General features: G+C 43.4%; 1 protein-coding gene across 4 annotated transcripts in view; it reads left to right on the top strand.

Annotated features, from left to right (window-relative positions):
- CLPB (ClpB family mitochondrial disaggregase) overlaps nucleotides 1-15,234 on the top strand; it is a 236,013-nt gene that overhangs the window by 149,372 nt on the left and 71,407 nt on the right. For all 4 annotated transcript variants that reach the window (XM_074372574.1, XM_045508765.2, XM_010973081.3 and 1 more), the window contains one exon: nucleotides 6,526-6,629. In XM_074372574.1, the coding sequence (XP_074228675.1) occupies nucleotides 6,526-6,629 (104 nt within the window). The remainder of the gene's footprint in view (nucleotides 1-6,525; nucleotides 6,630-15,234) is intronic.

Raw genomic sequence — 15,234 nt, 5'->3', positions numbered from 1 at the left:
GCCGCTGAGCCACTGAACTTTTAGATTCAACACATGCCGGTGCCTTTGGTCGGGCCACCCTGCCTTCCCGACCGCCCGAAGACCAGCCAGTAGACTGAATGAGCCACAGCTCATTTGACTTTCCAGCAGACCTCCTGAACTGTGACCTCTTTGCTTCCTTCCCTCATGGAGGTGTGTGCTGGGTGGAGAATAGGTCAACTCTTTGTCTTCTCCTTGGGACCCGTGACACTCATCACAGTGTCTGTGCTTGGATGTGGGGGTAGAGGGGAGGAGGAGTTGGAGGAGCTTCTCCTAAAGCTCCACATTGTGTGGGGATGACCTGGAGCTGGGATCACTGCCCTTCTTGCTTCACCAACTCCAGCTGCTCGCCAGCCGTCTTTGACACGCGCCTGGCCCACCCTAGGCCTCAGCTCACACCACAGGTTTCCTCGCTCTTTCCTAAATAATGTGACACGACCCCAAACCCCTCTGGCCACTGAGAGCAGAAAACCTTAACCTCGATCGATATAACTGTCCTCCCATACAGTGTGATGCCCCACTGCTCTGAAAGCAGGAGCTCATCGAGGTCCATGTGAGCTAACTTCCTACATGTGCTTCCACCTCTAATCTAATTACAACCTGATCAGCAAATTAAAACGCACTTTGTGGGGGCTGTGGCTCCAGAGGGAGTTCTCTGAGTCCCAGGAGCTGCCACTTAGGAACTACCCTCTTGTTCATTTCCTCAGCGTTGTCTAGGAACTGCCTGGTGGAAGGCAGGAAGGCCCTGGTGCTCAGGAGAGGAAAATGGAAGTTTTCCTCAGCTAAGCCTCCTGCGGCCCAGTTTGGACCCTCACGTGAGAGAAGACTAGGCAAGGCTGAGACAGTTGCCTTCCACCTTTTTACTGCATTTCCTATCAAATAAAATAATGATATCATGTATTCATCCTTCATTTATTCATGCACTCATTCAGAAAGCATCTGTTGACTACTTACTGTGATCCAGGCACTGGACAAGGAGCTGGGAAGGAAGGTTGAGACATGGTCCTTGCCCCATGGCCTACTGGGAAAGGCAAATAGAAGTGAACAGGCAAAACTAAAAGTAGACTTAACATATGATCAAGCAATCACACTCCTGGTCATATATCTGGAGGGAACTCTAATTTGAAAAGACACACGCACCCCAATGTTCATACATAGCAGCACTATTTACAGTAGCCAAGACATGGAAACAACCTAAATGTCCATTGACAGATGACCAGATAAAGAAGTTGTGGTATATTTATACAATGAAATACTACTCAGCCATAAAAAGTACTTAGCCCCACTGTACACTTGAGAAAATAAGATACTTGTACCAGGCAGTAAAACAAAGCAGAAAAAAAAAAAACTGTTCTCTGCCTAGGATCAGAGCTTACTGCTCCTACTCACTCTTATCAAGGTCTTGGGCTCTGGACCTGCATTCTCCTCCCTAACTAAGGCCAATCTTCAAGACCTGACCGTTTGTGATTAACAAGATTTGTAGGCACCCCCCCTCCCCGACCCCCAGCCTAGCTACCTCTGTCTTACTGCTGCTTCTCTGCCGCCCTGTTAGCTGGATGCTGTCCCTGACAACCTTCACCTTCAACACTCATGAGGCCCAGTCCTTTTGGTGAGTCAGCTTACTTGGGCAGAGATAAGACCAGAACAGATTCTGATGGGCACATAGAAAGGCAGGTACTGCTACCAGAGCCAAGTCATTAAAGGCCAACTCTAAATCCCCATCCTCTTGGGCTGTAGACATCTCTGACTCCCCAAATGAGTATCAGAAATAGGGTATCTGGAGATTATCTCTAGCCTTTGAGGTTGATACCAACATTGGTAGGCATATCTTTCTACAGACTACCAGAGGCCAAATCCTAAACTGGCTGGAAGGATTGCAGATGTTCATTTTGTAAGCCTTTGCCCAGTGAGAACCTGTGGAGTAGTAAATGTAGTTCCTTTGAGCATGTTATAGAAAAACGTAAGTGAGTAGATTGATATACTCTACCCTCCTTTAATCCAGCTGTTAAGACCACGAAGGCCTAGCCCATATACATCACTGCCCATTTGGCACAGCTACTCAAATTTAACGTGGTGATACCTAAACCCAGCCCTCCAAAGTGACAGCCAGTATGCCAGCACCAGAGCAGAGGGGGTCTTCAGTTGTCCTTTGCTGGATCACCTGGAATTGTAGTGCCTGCCTTCCTTTGTGTTGTCAGATTCTGTATTTCCCTTGTCAGCCAGGTGGGCCAACTCACCGTCTCCTCATGCATGTCACCTTCTCCCAGATACAGTTCTGAATTGGGGGATTTATTTCTTCAGCAAAATCATCAAAGAGGCAGAAATGTCTTCATTTCCAAAGTCTCCTCACTGCTCTTCCTCATATCTGCTTCTTTTGCCTTGCCTTAACCTCTGATACTGTTGTATTCCTTGGTTTCTGGTTGCTTGCTTGTTTTGTGGTCTTCTGTTTCTTTTGGCCTCTAGTCCTTGACATTTGACCTGGCTTTTGACTCTCTGACTCACATCTCTGCTGCCTGGTGTCTGGCCCTTGGTTCTCTTTTGACTATGAACTTCTTGGCACTCCCTGTGCCTGGCCTGCTGCTAAGCTTACTCTTCTAACCAGCTTTGCCCTAGCTTTCTCTTACCTGGCTGGCCTCCTACCCTGTTTCTGCCCTGCTGCAGCCCATAGGTTCACAAAGTTCTTTTGGTCATCAAAGCTAGTCACGTAGTCCTCTAGCCTGATCTCGGCTCACTTCTCCAAGAAGGGCCTGATCCCCATGGAGCTCTGGGTTATATACTTTGTAAGTATGAGATGACTCTTGGACAAAAAGCTGACTGGCCGTCTGGGAATGTGTTTGGTACCACTCTTGGCCACTGAGCAGCCACAGTTTCTTTAGTCTTAGTTATACCCCACAGTGGAGCTGCTGTCTTTTAGTTTCATTAAAAGTGAAAGGAATCTTCTCCAAGATAGCAGAATGAATCACTAACTTGAATGCTTACCCTCCTTGGCCTCCAAGTTTGTGAAGTGCATTGCCCATTCCCTTTGATTGGGTTAGCAGTCCCAGGGTCTAGTCCCTCTCCTCTCACCATCCTGCCAGACCACTGTCTGCCCTCTGGGGCCAAGGGCAGCATACTTGGTTGCTTGGACACGTCTTGCAGCCTGCAAATTAGATAGACAGAATCAATACTCATGAACCTGAAAAGGCCCAGGTAGCACAGTTAGTGACACTAGCTGCCTGGAGGGACAGTCTGCCATGGGAAGGAGTGTGATTGAAAGGTGATTGGACACAGCAGCTGAGGATTAACCAAATTATGTCCCTTTGAGTTTAGATCGACACACTCTTCTCACTTAGATTTTAAAACAAGCCAACTTGTGCAGAATGTTTAGGAGCTGCCTTCTTAACACAGGGCTGTGCCAGTGTGAGTCCTAGGGGGTGATTAGGTATAGTCTGGAGCCCACTTCAGTCCAGATTCATGTTACTGTCAGTAAGATTATATGGACAGAGAGAAGAGAGCTCATGCCTGTGGATCTCCTTCTATGTGCCAGGCACTGTGGAGTTTTACATACTTATCTCATAACCTATAAGGGAAGCATCACAATCTCTCTTATTGTGGTGAGGAAATGGAGTCTCAGAGGTATAGTAACTTGTCCAAGACCATAGTTAGTTAATGATAGAGCTTTGATTTGAACCCAGGTTTCCCTGTACTTGTTATGAAATGCCATGCTGTCTTTCTAGTTTGTGTCTTAGCTCATACTTCTTTTGACTTCCCCATAGCCCAACCACAAGGTCAGGTGCATAGTAATGATAACTAATGTTTGTTGACTTATATGTCATTATATTATGACTAACACAGTCAACATGAGCTAGATACTCTTAATATCTCTCATAATTATGATTGCAAAATGATGATTTTTCTAATTTCATTATTTCTTCTATGTTTATTAGTTGTCATTCTACAGTAGAGAATTTTCCCTTAGCCTCCATAGACTTATTTTCAATGTATACTCTTGGAATCTTAGTTTACTCAATGGGTTATATCCCATTAATTTCATTATTCATGTTGATGCTCAGATTGTCTCAGACATTAAAGCCAACATTTTTAACCTCTGTCCCATACTACATCCCTCTCTATCAGCTATTTCTCTCATTGCCTTCAGTTAGTTTGACTATCTCTAACAGCCTTTTTGTACCCTCTTAACTTTTAATCTTCTAGGAAACAGGAAGACTAACGTCAGTCTTCTTCAAATTATATGTAAGCTATGAGCAAATAGTCTCCAATTGAGAACCTGACAGACTGCTATGAGTTAAATAGCTGACTTTTAGACATGGATTTTAGATGTTGCTTAGAGACCCTTCTCATTTCTCTTTGGGATCATAATTCATATCCTGGATAAATTACCTGTAAAAGGTGATTCTTAAGATCCTTTTAGGTAAGGTGAGTAGACAGAAGACTCACTTGACCGTGTTAGATCAGATGTAGAAGAACCTCATCTACGTGGGAGATGGATTCTAGTTCTTTGACTTACCTATGAGGACTGTGTGTTCGTGTGCATGGGAGTTATTGAAATTCATTCATCCATTCAGCAAATAATTGGGCCAGGTCCCTGTGCCTGTTGAAGGTAATGAAATTCAAACCAGTTGGTACAGGAAAAGCTAACAACACTGCTGGTTACAAACACTGAAAAACTAGCAAAGGAGAAAAACTAAAACTATAGTTTGGCTTTTTAATAGTTATAATAATTAGAGTAATTTTTTTAAATGCTTGCCATTTATGCCTTAAAAAGCATTAATAGTTTTGAAGGCCAGTAAGCAGAAGATTAACATAACAAGAGAAAAATAGGCAAAAGACATCATTCATGAAAATAAAAACACAATTGATTATTGTGTTTCATGAAAAAAGAAACACAGCTGACTGCTAAACATTTTTTTAACTCCTACCTCACTAGTAATCAGAGAAATGTAAGTTGAAACAGCCATGTGATTCCATTTTCTGTTTACCAGATTAACACATTATGAAAAAGAAGAAAACCACCCTATTTTGGTGAGAGGAAGGCAGACAGTTACTCTCATCTTTCCTTTGCTAGTAAGGATAAAAATTGGTACAATCTTTCTGGAAGACAGTTTAGTAACATTTATCAAAAGCCTTAAAAGTGGTTTTGTTTATCTAGAACTTCATCTCCTAAGAATTTATTCAAAGGAAGTAGAGATTGTTATTGAAATATTAAAAATAATCTAATGTTTTACAATTGGGGATTGGCTATGGACTGGCCTTATAGTAGAATACTGTGGAGTCGTTTAAAACCATGTAGTAGACGAATATTTAATACATAGAAGGTGTTTAGGGAGAGTTTATGTATAATCCCATTTTTTGTAAATAAAAATATGCATACATCAAAAAAACTGGAAAGATGTTATATATTCTAAAGCATTTTTTTCTTTTTGATCAGCTATATTTTCTGAATTTTTTTATAGTGAACATGAACCTTTTTTTATTAGGAGAAAGGAAAGGAAAGGATTAGCAGAAGCATGATGTATTAGAAGGGAAACTAACATATGCGGAGCACTTCCTGAGTGAAGCACTGTGCTTTATAAATTCACCAAATTTAACCCCACTATGGAGACTACGGACTCTCATCCTATTCCCACCAGTCCATTCTCACCCAGCCACTGGAGTGATTCTTCTAATAGCGAAAGTTTGGAAGGAAACACACCAAACTATAAATAAGTGGTTACGCTTGGAATTTACATTAAGGAGATGGCTGTAAGGGAAGACTTTCATTTTTCAATTTAATATTACAGTATGATTTGCATTTTTTAAAATATGTATATATCTTTTGAAGTGAGGGGGAAAGCATGTGTTGCCACATCACTTTCTCTTTAAGCCCTTCAGTGAGCCCTTACCTCAGCCCCCACTTCTCTTCCCCTTACATCCTCTATTCTAACTCTACTTTCTTTGGGTGAAGCATCATACTCTTTTGCCTCCAAGATTTGTAAATGCATTGGGCCCGCCCCCTTCACATCCCAGATGTGGCTACTCAACCTTTCAATACCTTAAATACCACATCCTCTGGGAGGTTTTTCTTGTGATTCTCTGCTTTAGTTTCCTACCGCAGCTGGTGTTTCTCCCATCATAGCCTTTATCACACTTCTTTGTAATTTTATACTAAATTGTTATCATTCCCAGAAGAGACAGTAAGCTCCCTGAGGGCACGGACCCTAGCACCTCAAACTAGAACATAGTAAATATTTGATAAGTAACTGTTGAATAAACACTTCACATTTAATAGTTGTGGAAGCTGAGGCTTAGAGAGGTGTTAGATAACTTGTCCAGAGCCTCTCAGCCAGTAAAGTTTCAGAGCCAACTTTCCTACCCTTGTCTTTGACACTCGCACAGCTTGTGTTCTTTCCACTGTACTGCTCACATGAGCAAAGGCAGATCCGATCCCCAAACATGCCTCAGAATCTTGGTCTCTACTTCCTTGGCCTTTCCTGTTTTTGACACTTGTGTCTTTCTCTGTTCTTCCAGTATAGTGCGGGTCCTGCTTGCTGCTGGTGCTGACCCAAACCTTGGGGATGATTTCACCAGTGTTTACAAGACCGCCAAGGAACAGGGAATCCATTCTTTAGAAGGTAAGTGTGGGCTACCCTACTGTTATGAGAACTCTGCTCCCCCTGGCTTCCAGGCAGCCTTGAGGTGTACCAGCTCTTCCAGCAACTCAGGGTGAGAGCCTGCACATCCCTCATCCTCTGGGAACTCATGGATAACCCAAAGGGCTTGGACAGATGTCCTTCACAGTCACCTCTGGCTCTATAATTTATGTCACTTCCAGTCTTGGGGAATAAGCTAGAGGCCCAATTTCATGACCTGGAGGAGGGGTGGGAGAACCTTTTAACTGGTGTTCTCCCCAAAGTGCCTCAACCTGTGGAGTCTCAGATGAAGGGACAATGGAGTAGGTTTCCAGAAAATAATTAAGGCAACTGCATGGAATGTGGATTTATTCTTAGACTACTTCCTGCAGACTTACCCTGTCCCAGCCCTATCCCAGAACCAGAAAGCAGCCTCACAGGTTTCCTCAGCCTCAGAAGTCCCTCAACACTACTCTGAGTACTATATTTTCCCCCTCCTATATGTGAAATATAATCCTCTCTCTGGGACTGGCCCTTTAACGTGCTGAATGACCCAGGACAAAGAATGGACCTTCTCTATGCCTTGATGTTTGTGCTTGTAAAATGGGGTGGTCATCAGTGCCTCCCTGGGGGTGTTTTGTAGGTTATTGCTTGGACTTCTCCAGAGGAAAGAGGTGCTGTGTACCTGTACCAGGGCTTGGTCACGTGTCCATTTGGAGGGTACTTGGGCAAGTTAGTCCATGTTGCCTCTTTTGAGTAGTTCTTCGAAAATGAAGTTGAGAAGAGGGCAGGCTGCTTTGACTGTAGAGAGAAATGAGTATTTCATGTTTGAGCTTTGCTTGTCCAGATTGGCCCCACTGCCCACCCATTATCCTAGATCCCTTGCAGAGCCTGAGATTCCCCTCACTTTCCAGGAGCAGGGCAGCTGAGCAGTGGCTGCCTTAGGGTTGGCAGTGATGCCAGGACAGACAGCCTTGCTGACTGCCTGACGTTCCAAACATTGACCCGAAGGGAGGTTCAGCCAAGGGGAGGAGTGTATTCAGCCCTCAGAGCTGACAGTGAGGCTTCCAGACTACCATGTATGGTAGCCCAGAGCAGAAGTGTCATTGCTGCCTCAGCAAGGTGTCTCAAATCAGCAGCATGTGGGAAATGTCAAGAGCATCAGAGCGTTGCTGCCCAGGTGAAGTGTGAAGTTGCCCTCCCTCTGCTCCTCTGCTCTCCACCTCTCTGAACCTGCTCCTTCCATCAAGCTCCCTTGCTGTGGTTCAGTCCTCCACAGAGCCTTCACTGTCCTTGGCAATGATTGCAACTTGCCCTCAGCTGTTCTGAATGTTTTCTAAATCTTGGCCCTGCATATGGTTATTTGAACTCTGATCTGCTCATATGTCTTTTCTCTCCTCATCAGCTGACAGTTCCATGTGCAGGCCATGACTTATGCCTCCTTGGATTTCCCATTGAGCTGGAGGAATCATGTTGACCTTGTTTCAAACAGAGGAGAATTTCATGAGTACCACACTTGCCTGGTGTTAGCAGCCTGATACGTGGGGACTCAGCTTATAGGCTGTCCTCTCCTCACTCAGACACAGCATTGCTACCCTCTCCGCTGTCTTCTGTTCAGATGTTCTCACCAAAAAAGCATTTGCTGGAAGGGCAGGGCCAGGTGGAAGGGAAGGGTTATTTGAGTGCCTTCTCATCTGCTCTTAGGGTCCTGACAGGACTCAGTAAGCATTTTCGATTTCACAGAATCTCAGAGCTGTGAAGCTATCTAGTCTAACCTCTGCTGTCACACAAGCCCCTACTCCTGCATTCAAGCTTTATACCTTTGTATTCTAATAGTTCAGCTTTCCAGCTTGATGCTTATTCATATTCAACATTCTAGATCAATGGTCTGCAAACTTTATCTGGAACGTGCCAGATGGTAAACATTTTAAGCTTCCTGGGCTAGTTGGTCTCAGTTGTGACTACCCAGCTTGGCCATTGTAGTGCAGGACACAAACAAGTATGCATGGATGTGTTCCAGTAAAACTTTATTAACAAAAATTGGCAGCAGGCTGGATTAGGCGTGTAGGCTGTAGTTTGCCAACCCTGTTCTAGATAATTTTTTTTCTTTCTTTCTTTCCTTCCTTCCTTTATCTTTCTTTACTTTACTTTTCTTTCTTTCTTTTTTTTTTTTTTTTTTTTTTGGTCAACCTCATCTGAATTTTTTTTTATTAACTCTTGAGCTAGTCAGCCTACATTCTAGGTAGGTAGGTAGGTAGACCACAAAAATGTTGGAACAGGCTAGTATATCACTCAAGAAATAAAGATGAAAGTGTTAGCTATCTCTTCTTATTTTGTATGACCTGCAAATTTAGTGAATAGGCTTTCTATGGATTCATTTATTTACTCAAAAATAATTTTTAAAAATTTTATTGATCATGTTCCTATCTAGCAGGCGCTGTTCTAGGTACTGGTGAGTTAGGCAGACAAGATCCCTGCCGTCCTTTACTTTAGAGGCTAGTGTTTGATTAAAAAGTTTACAAGGACTCTATTAAGTATAGAGCCCTGGAGCACATGACTAGGACAATTTAGAAGCATTATTCAGCAGTCACAACTGTAAATCCACCAGACTTTGTTCTTTTTTGGCTTCCATTTCTCCATCTTGTCCACAAAATTGTAAGAGATTTTCTCAGATTTCTTGTTAAAGTAAAAACATGTTTAACATTTGTCTTACTTTCTTACACAGTGACCCTTTCCCAAAAGGCAGTAGGTTATTCTGGCCTGGTTTCATCTTGTCCTTAGGGAACCCATTCTGGTGCCCAGTAAGCACCTAAGTCTTTAAAAACCATTAAAAATAAATAATTCTTGATTTAAATAATAAATTTTGTCAACAGTCATTGACAAACACACTGCTCTGTGGCTTGCAAGATCTACCTCTCTCAGTAGCTTTTCCCCCTTTTTTTTTCAATTTCAGACTACCTTTGCTGGCCACAGTTTTCTGGCAGCTTATCTGATTTTACCTGGTCTATCAGTTTGGATGTACTCTGCTATCTGGCTTCATGTGCTCTGCTTTCTGACTCTGGGCCTGGAGAGTGACAGTCCTTTAAAATCATCTCAGGGTTCTCCTCTCCTTACCAGCCTAATAAGCCTTTAGCTCCTTCTTAAACATATTTTTTCTCCTTTTTCTATATAAAGATACCTTATTCATTCATCTGTTCAACCAGTATTTATTGATTGCCCACTGTATGTCAGGCACTGTACCCAGCTCTAGATCATTTTCATTGATGAAGTAGAAACAAAAGAATCCTGTGGTTCTTTGGATTGGACTGACTTTTTCACAGGAAGCTGCCTGACTTGCGGAGATGTGTGAGGAGGTTAAGTTGAAAAAGAGATGCAAGTTCCTTTCCCAGAGTACGTGTAGGCAAATTCACAAGCACAGAAGAGTCCATCAGTATTAGAACATAGAGTCAGTTCCAAAGTCCATCAAGTTCACTAAATTTCTAATAGATATTTCTGTGGGACTCAGCCTATGCTCAGTACTGAAGGGAAGTGTGACTTCTAGTTTGTGACCTTGGCATGACTTCCCTAAAGCCCAGTAATATATTCCTTGTCTGCCTTATCAGTATTGCTGTGAAGATGCAGAGGTAAAGTATGTGATGTGTGAATTGTGAAATACTCTACAGTTGTAGTTGCTTATTAGTTTTGTTTATTTATGATTCAGCTGTAGTTACTGAGTGTCAGGCACTCTGCCAGATGCTGGGAATAAATAAATAAAAATGAACATGGTCTAGCCCCTCTACAGTGCTCCCAGTCAAATAAAAAGACAGACCAAGAATAGACACCGCAGTGTAGGATGATAAATGCAAAGGTAGTCAGATGTACAAAAGATATAGGAGCACTGATATAGGTAGTGATGCCCTCTACCTGAGGGCAGGCGGGTGTCTGGGAAGTATCACAGGATAAGTGACTTTGAATTGGGTCTTAAGGGTGAGTCAGAGGCTGCCAGGCAGACTAAGAGGGATGGACTTTCCAGGCAGAAGGAACTACACATGCAGAGACATGGGGTAGGTGACAGCAGGTGGAATTACCTGCCATGGTGCTGAGGAGAACAGCAGGAAGTAAGGCCTGAGAGCTCCCTCTCAATTGAGGGGAATGCTCAATTTACATTTGCATTTTAGGTGAACCATTCTGATTGGGAAAGAATGGTCCCATGAATTGAAGGGAAAGATAAGCAATGGTTCTTGATGTTTTAGGGATGATGGACACCTTTGAGAATTGGATGAGAAGCTATGCTCTTCTTCGTCAAAATGCACTTCTGATTTCTGGGGATTCCTAAAAGAGATCTTTGCAACTGGAGAAAATAGATGTTAGGAAAATATTAGGAAGTGGATGAGTATTCAGTGGAATGTGGGAATCGATGGAAAAGGAGTGCCCGTCTGTCACCTTGGTTTCTGCTTTGGTTGAACCGTTGGATGTGTGGGTCTGGAGCACAAAGGAGAAGCCTGGCAGGAGATGGGGATTTGGGAGTCACCAGCATCTTATTGGTAGTTAAAACAATGGATGTGACTGAAATGCTCAAGGAAAGGAGTTAAAGTGAGGGGATGGGAGGATAAGTCCCTCACTCAGGGTACCAGCATTTAAGTTGTGAGGAGGAAAGAAGGATCTAGGCAGAGACCAAAAGGGATGGAGAGGTTGCCGGGCTTTCTCTCAGAGAGGCTCTGTATCTGTTCTGCCTGCTCAGAATGGGCACAACGTAGAGAGGAAAGAAACCTCTTTGCTGAGACTTTGTCATCGGTTGCCTCGTTGAAGTATGTCTCCTGTTTTGCCTATGGTATTGCTCTAGCAAGAAGCCTGCTCAGTTGGCACATTACAGTATCTTCCACCCTTGTCAAGGTTGGTGTTTCTGGGTAGAGGGCAGGTCTGCTGGTGCAGGTGACATGGGGATGCTTGACCTTATTAGCCTGACTGTTCTGTCCATTCTCTCCAGCCCTCAGAGTGGCATCTTCAAAGGCACAGTGGTGTCCTGGAGAAAGGTCAGGTTTTGGTGCCAGGAAGTCATGGTTCATCTAAGTTTTGTCACTTAACCAGCTGTGTGAAGCAAGTGGCTTGAGGTTCTTGAATTTCAGTTTTCTCATCTGTAACATAAGGATAACAATACCCATCTTAAAGGGTTGTTTGGTGACATGTGGTGAAGAATTTCTCTATGGAGTTGGGTCTTGGCTCAGTGTAAGGCAGGAAACCTGCCTTGGAGATACTGAGCAAGTCACCACTCAAGGGGCACTGACGGTGCTGTCTGCCCATCAGGGATTCTGTAAAGGGTCATTAGATTATATGGCCTCCCAGGTTCCTGTCAGCCATGTGATTTCTAAGGCTCTAGAAACTTTGTGCTCACCATCAGAGCAAGTTATTTACTAAGAAGAAATATGGTTTGAGCTGGGCTTTGGAGAGTGAATAAAAGATATTCTAAGCAGGGACACAGGTTGAGCAAAGGCACACAAGGGGGATGCGTGGAGGGGAGCTCAGAGATCACAGCTGCTTCTCTGTCAGATCATTCCCTGACCTTGACCACATTCCATTCAGTGCCTTGAGCCCCACCCATTCCCACTCTAGGAGAGTTCCACTTGTGGCTGTCTGATGGGTGGTGGGCCCCAGTCCTCAGATGGAGGAGGCAATAAATTAATGGTAACAGTAAACAAGTTGCCCAGCTGGGGATGCCGCTGGCTGCTTGCAAGTAACTGTTATAAACATTGGGTGTCTGGGGCTGTCAGAAATGCAAGAAAGCATTAGGAGTGCCTCTCATGTGCACAATTAAAACAATAAAACACAGCAGAAACGTGGCCAGAGCAGGCTATAAGTCAGCTTCTCTTCTCAGTTCCAAGTGGCAGCTGAATAAAGATGAGTTGTGCAGAAGCTGGGTTGGCATAGGGCCCTTCTGTGGGTAGAGGGCCTGGCTTGCCCAGCTGGACCTGCCAAAGACAACATCACCAGCTGGGTGGCCCTCTTCCCACAGCCCCAGGGGCCGCAGGTCCTGGCCTGCTCCAGCTGACCTCCCCATCTCTGTGTCTTCAGATGGGGGACAGGACGATGCAAGCTGGTACATCACAAACCAGTGGACAAGTGCCCTGGAGTTCAGGAGATGGCTAGGAGTCCCCACTGGCGGTAATGGAACTGCTCTCTATAATATTTCTCCCCCTCGCCAGGACATGCTAAGGAGTAGTCTTATCCTAGCTCATCTATCTAATGTAAGTTAACACCCAGCACCCACTGCATGCCCAGCCCTACACAGGCACACAGAGAGGTGTGCCCTTGGAGATGCAAACTCCAATGGGAGTAGTAAGGCTCCTAAGGACATAAAAGAGAGCTTCTTAAAACAAATTCCTGTCCCTGCCCCTGAGATTCTGATTTAGTATGTCTGGGGTGGGACCTGAGATTTTGTATTTCTAACAGACTTCCACTCTTTGAGTAGCATGACCTAGGCTACTTGTGCTTGAACTGCTTTAAAAAACTCAACTGGACCTTCTCCTCTCTAGAAAAGACCTTATTTTGCCACTTTAAGTTTCATTCCTAGAGAGTCTGTGTGTTTAAGCCGTGGTATTATGGGTGTACAGAACACTTTATAGCTGTGACACCTGGAACAATTTTCTGTACCTGGAGGCTCTGTCTCTTTATTTGTAAAAAAAAAAATAAAGGTTATTGCGAGAGTTAAAGGTAGTATATTTAGCCCTAGCCTAAAACTTGGAACATAGAAGGAATTCCATTAATGTAAATTTCTGTTTTTACACATCATTGTTACCCTTGTTGGGTATTGGCTATTATGGAATTTCATTGAGAGTCTTTGACACAGCTTCCAAATGCTTTTCAGTGGTAGCAAACTATTATCTGCAAAGAGCCAAACATTATTTCAGAGTCTAAGGAATGACTTGGCCATCACCTGACTGTGTGATCTTGGGTGATTCTTTTTACCTCTCTGAGCTTTGATTTTTCTCATCTGAGAGAATAATATTTTTTACACCATAGGCTTATTGTAAAGATCAAATTGGAGTACTTACGAAATTTTTGAGAAAATACAAGATATCACGCACATGTAAAATGCTAGCAAGAACAGCAATTAATAAAGAATGAAGACATGACCAAGACAATGTTTGACAAGGGTCCAGTCAGAGGTACAGGTAACAAAGACTATCAGAGGAAGCTCAGGGAAGAGAATCTCTAGCTGAAGCATCAGGAAATAAAATGGGATTTGAGCCTTGAAGTATAAGAAAATTTTATGGAGGGGCCTGTAAGTGGGTATGATTGGATGTGATTCAGAGAAGGGATATGTTATGTCCAAAACATTCAGAGCTAGGAAGCAGAAAAAATATGTTTCAGGGCTGCAAGTAAACTTGTTAGGCTGAAACATCCATGCATCAGAAGATTCATTTTAGAGGGTAATAAGCAGTAAAGGTGTAGTTAGTAGATTGGGGCCAGATAAGGATGCTTCGACGTTATCCTTTAGGCAGAGTAGTCTTGAAGGTCTTAGAGGAGATGGTACTGCAGGAACTGATTCCTTCCGGGGTGGAAAAGGGGGAGATGATAATAAGATGATGATGATGATGATGATGATGATGATGATGATGATGATGATGATGGTGGTGGTGGTGGTGGTGGTGGTGGTGGTGGTGGTGGTGATGATGATGATGATGATGATGATGATGATAGCTACAGCAGCAGGTAACATTTATTGACACTGTGTGCTCACAGCAACCTCATAATGTAAGCACTAAAGGAAACTGAGGCAGAGAGATGATGTCAAATGCCAGCAGAACTGCTGTTGAAGAGAACCTAGCAGCCATATCAGCCTGTATGCACTCCACACTTAGCTCAACAATTCCAGCTTGTCCAGGGTCTTGGAAGACTTGGGAATCTGCCATGCCAAAAATTGTTTGGGCAAGTTATTATTTTTAATAATGTCCCTGCCTCTTCCTCATCATTGTCAGAGTCTTGTCACACCTCCAGCACCAGTGGTTCTACATGTCATTTCTCAGCAGTCTCAGCCACTATAGAGTCACTAGGATGAGCAATGCAATGTCCATCCATCAGGCCTTTTGGCCAACTTCAAGATTAAGTGTATCAGGCAGTTAGGTTAATTGTTTCCATCCTTTTAGCCCTCCAAACCTGTATATACATTTGACTAGGAGAGGGAGATAGACTAGTTGACATGTTTTATTAAAAAGAATAAATTTGATGCATTTATAAAAATAAGAAACAAACTGGGATGGGGTGGCAAAGAATTAGTCTTGTGATTTTTAACTGATTTACATATTCTGTGTATAAATATTTTTTCATCAAAAGTTCCAAATCAGGGATGAGTCCCACACACCACACAAAATATATTAGAGACATTTATATGGATAGCAGGAAGGGAGACAGAGGGCTGAAATTTTCCAGGCACCCAGTGATTGATGGGGGCTGAGGCTCCCCCTGACGCTTTATTGAGTTTCCGATGATTATCTCTCACTGAGACATTTTTTACAGATGACGGTCGAGCTGTCACAATGGACCATGGGGGAAAAAACCCAACAATAATAACACTTTAATCTTTTTACTGCACTGCTCCCTAGTATCTCAGATTCATCTTCCCTGACGCACG

This window comes from Camelus bactrianus, chromosome 10, assembly GCF_048773025.1.
Source record: "Camelus bactrianus isolate YW-2024 breed Bactrian camel chromosome 10, ASM4877302v1, whole genome shotgun sequence".
Taxonomy (NCBI): Eukaryota; Metazoa; Chordata; class Mammalia; order Artiodactyla; family Camelidae; genus Camelus; species Camelus bactrianus.
Note: the sequence above shows the minus strand (reverse complement) of the source record. Positions and strands in the feature narration are given on the sequence as shown.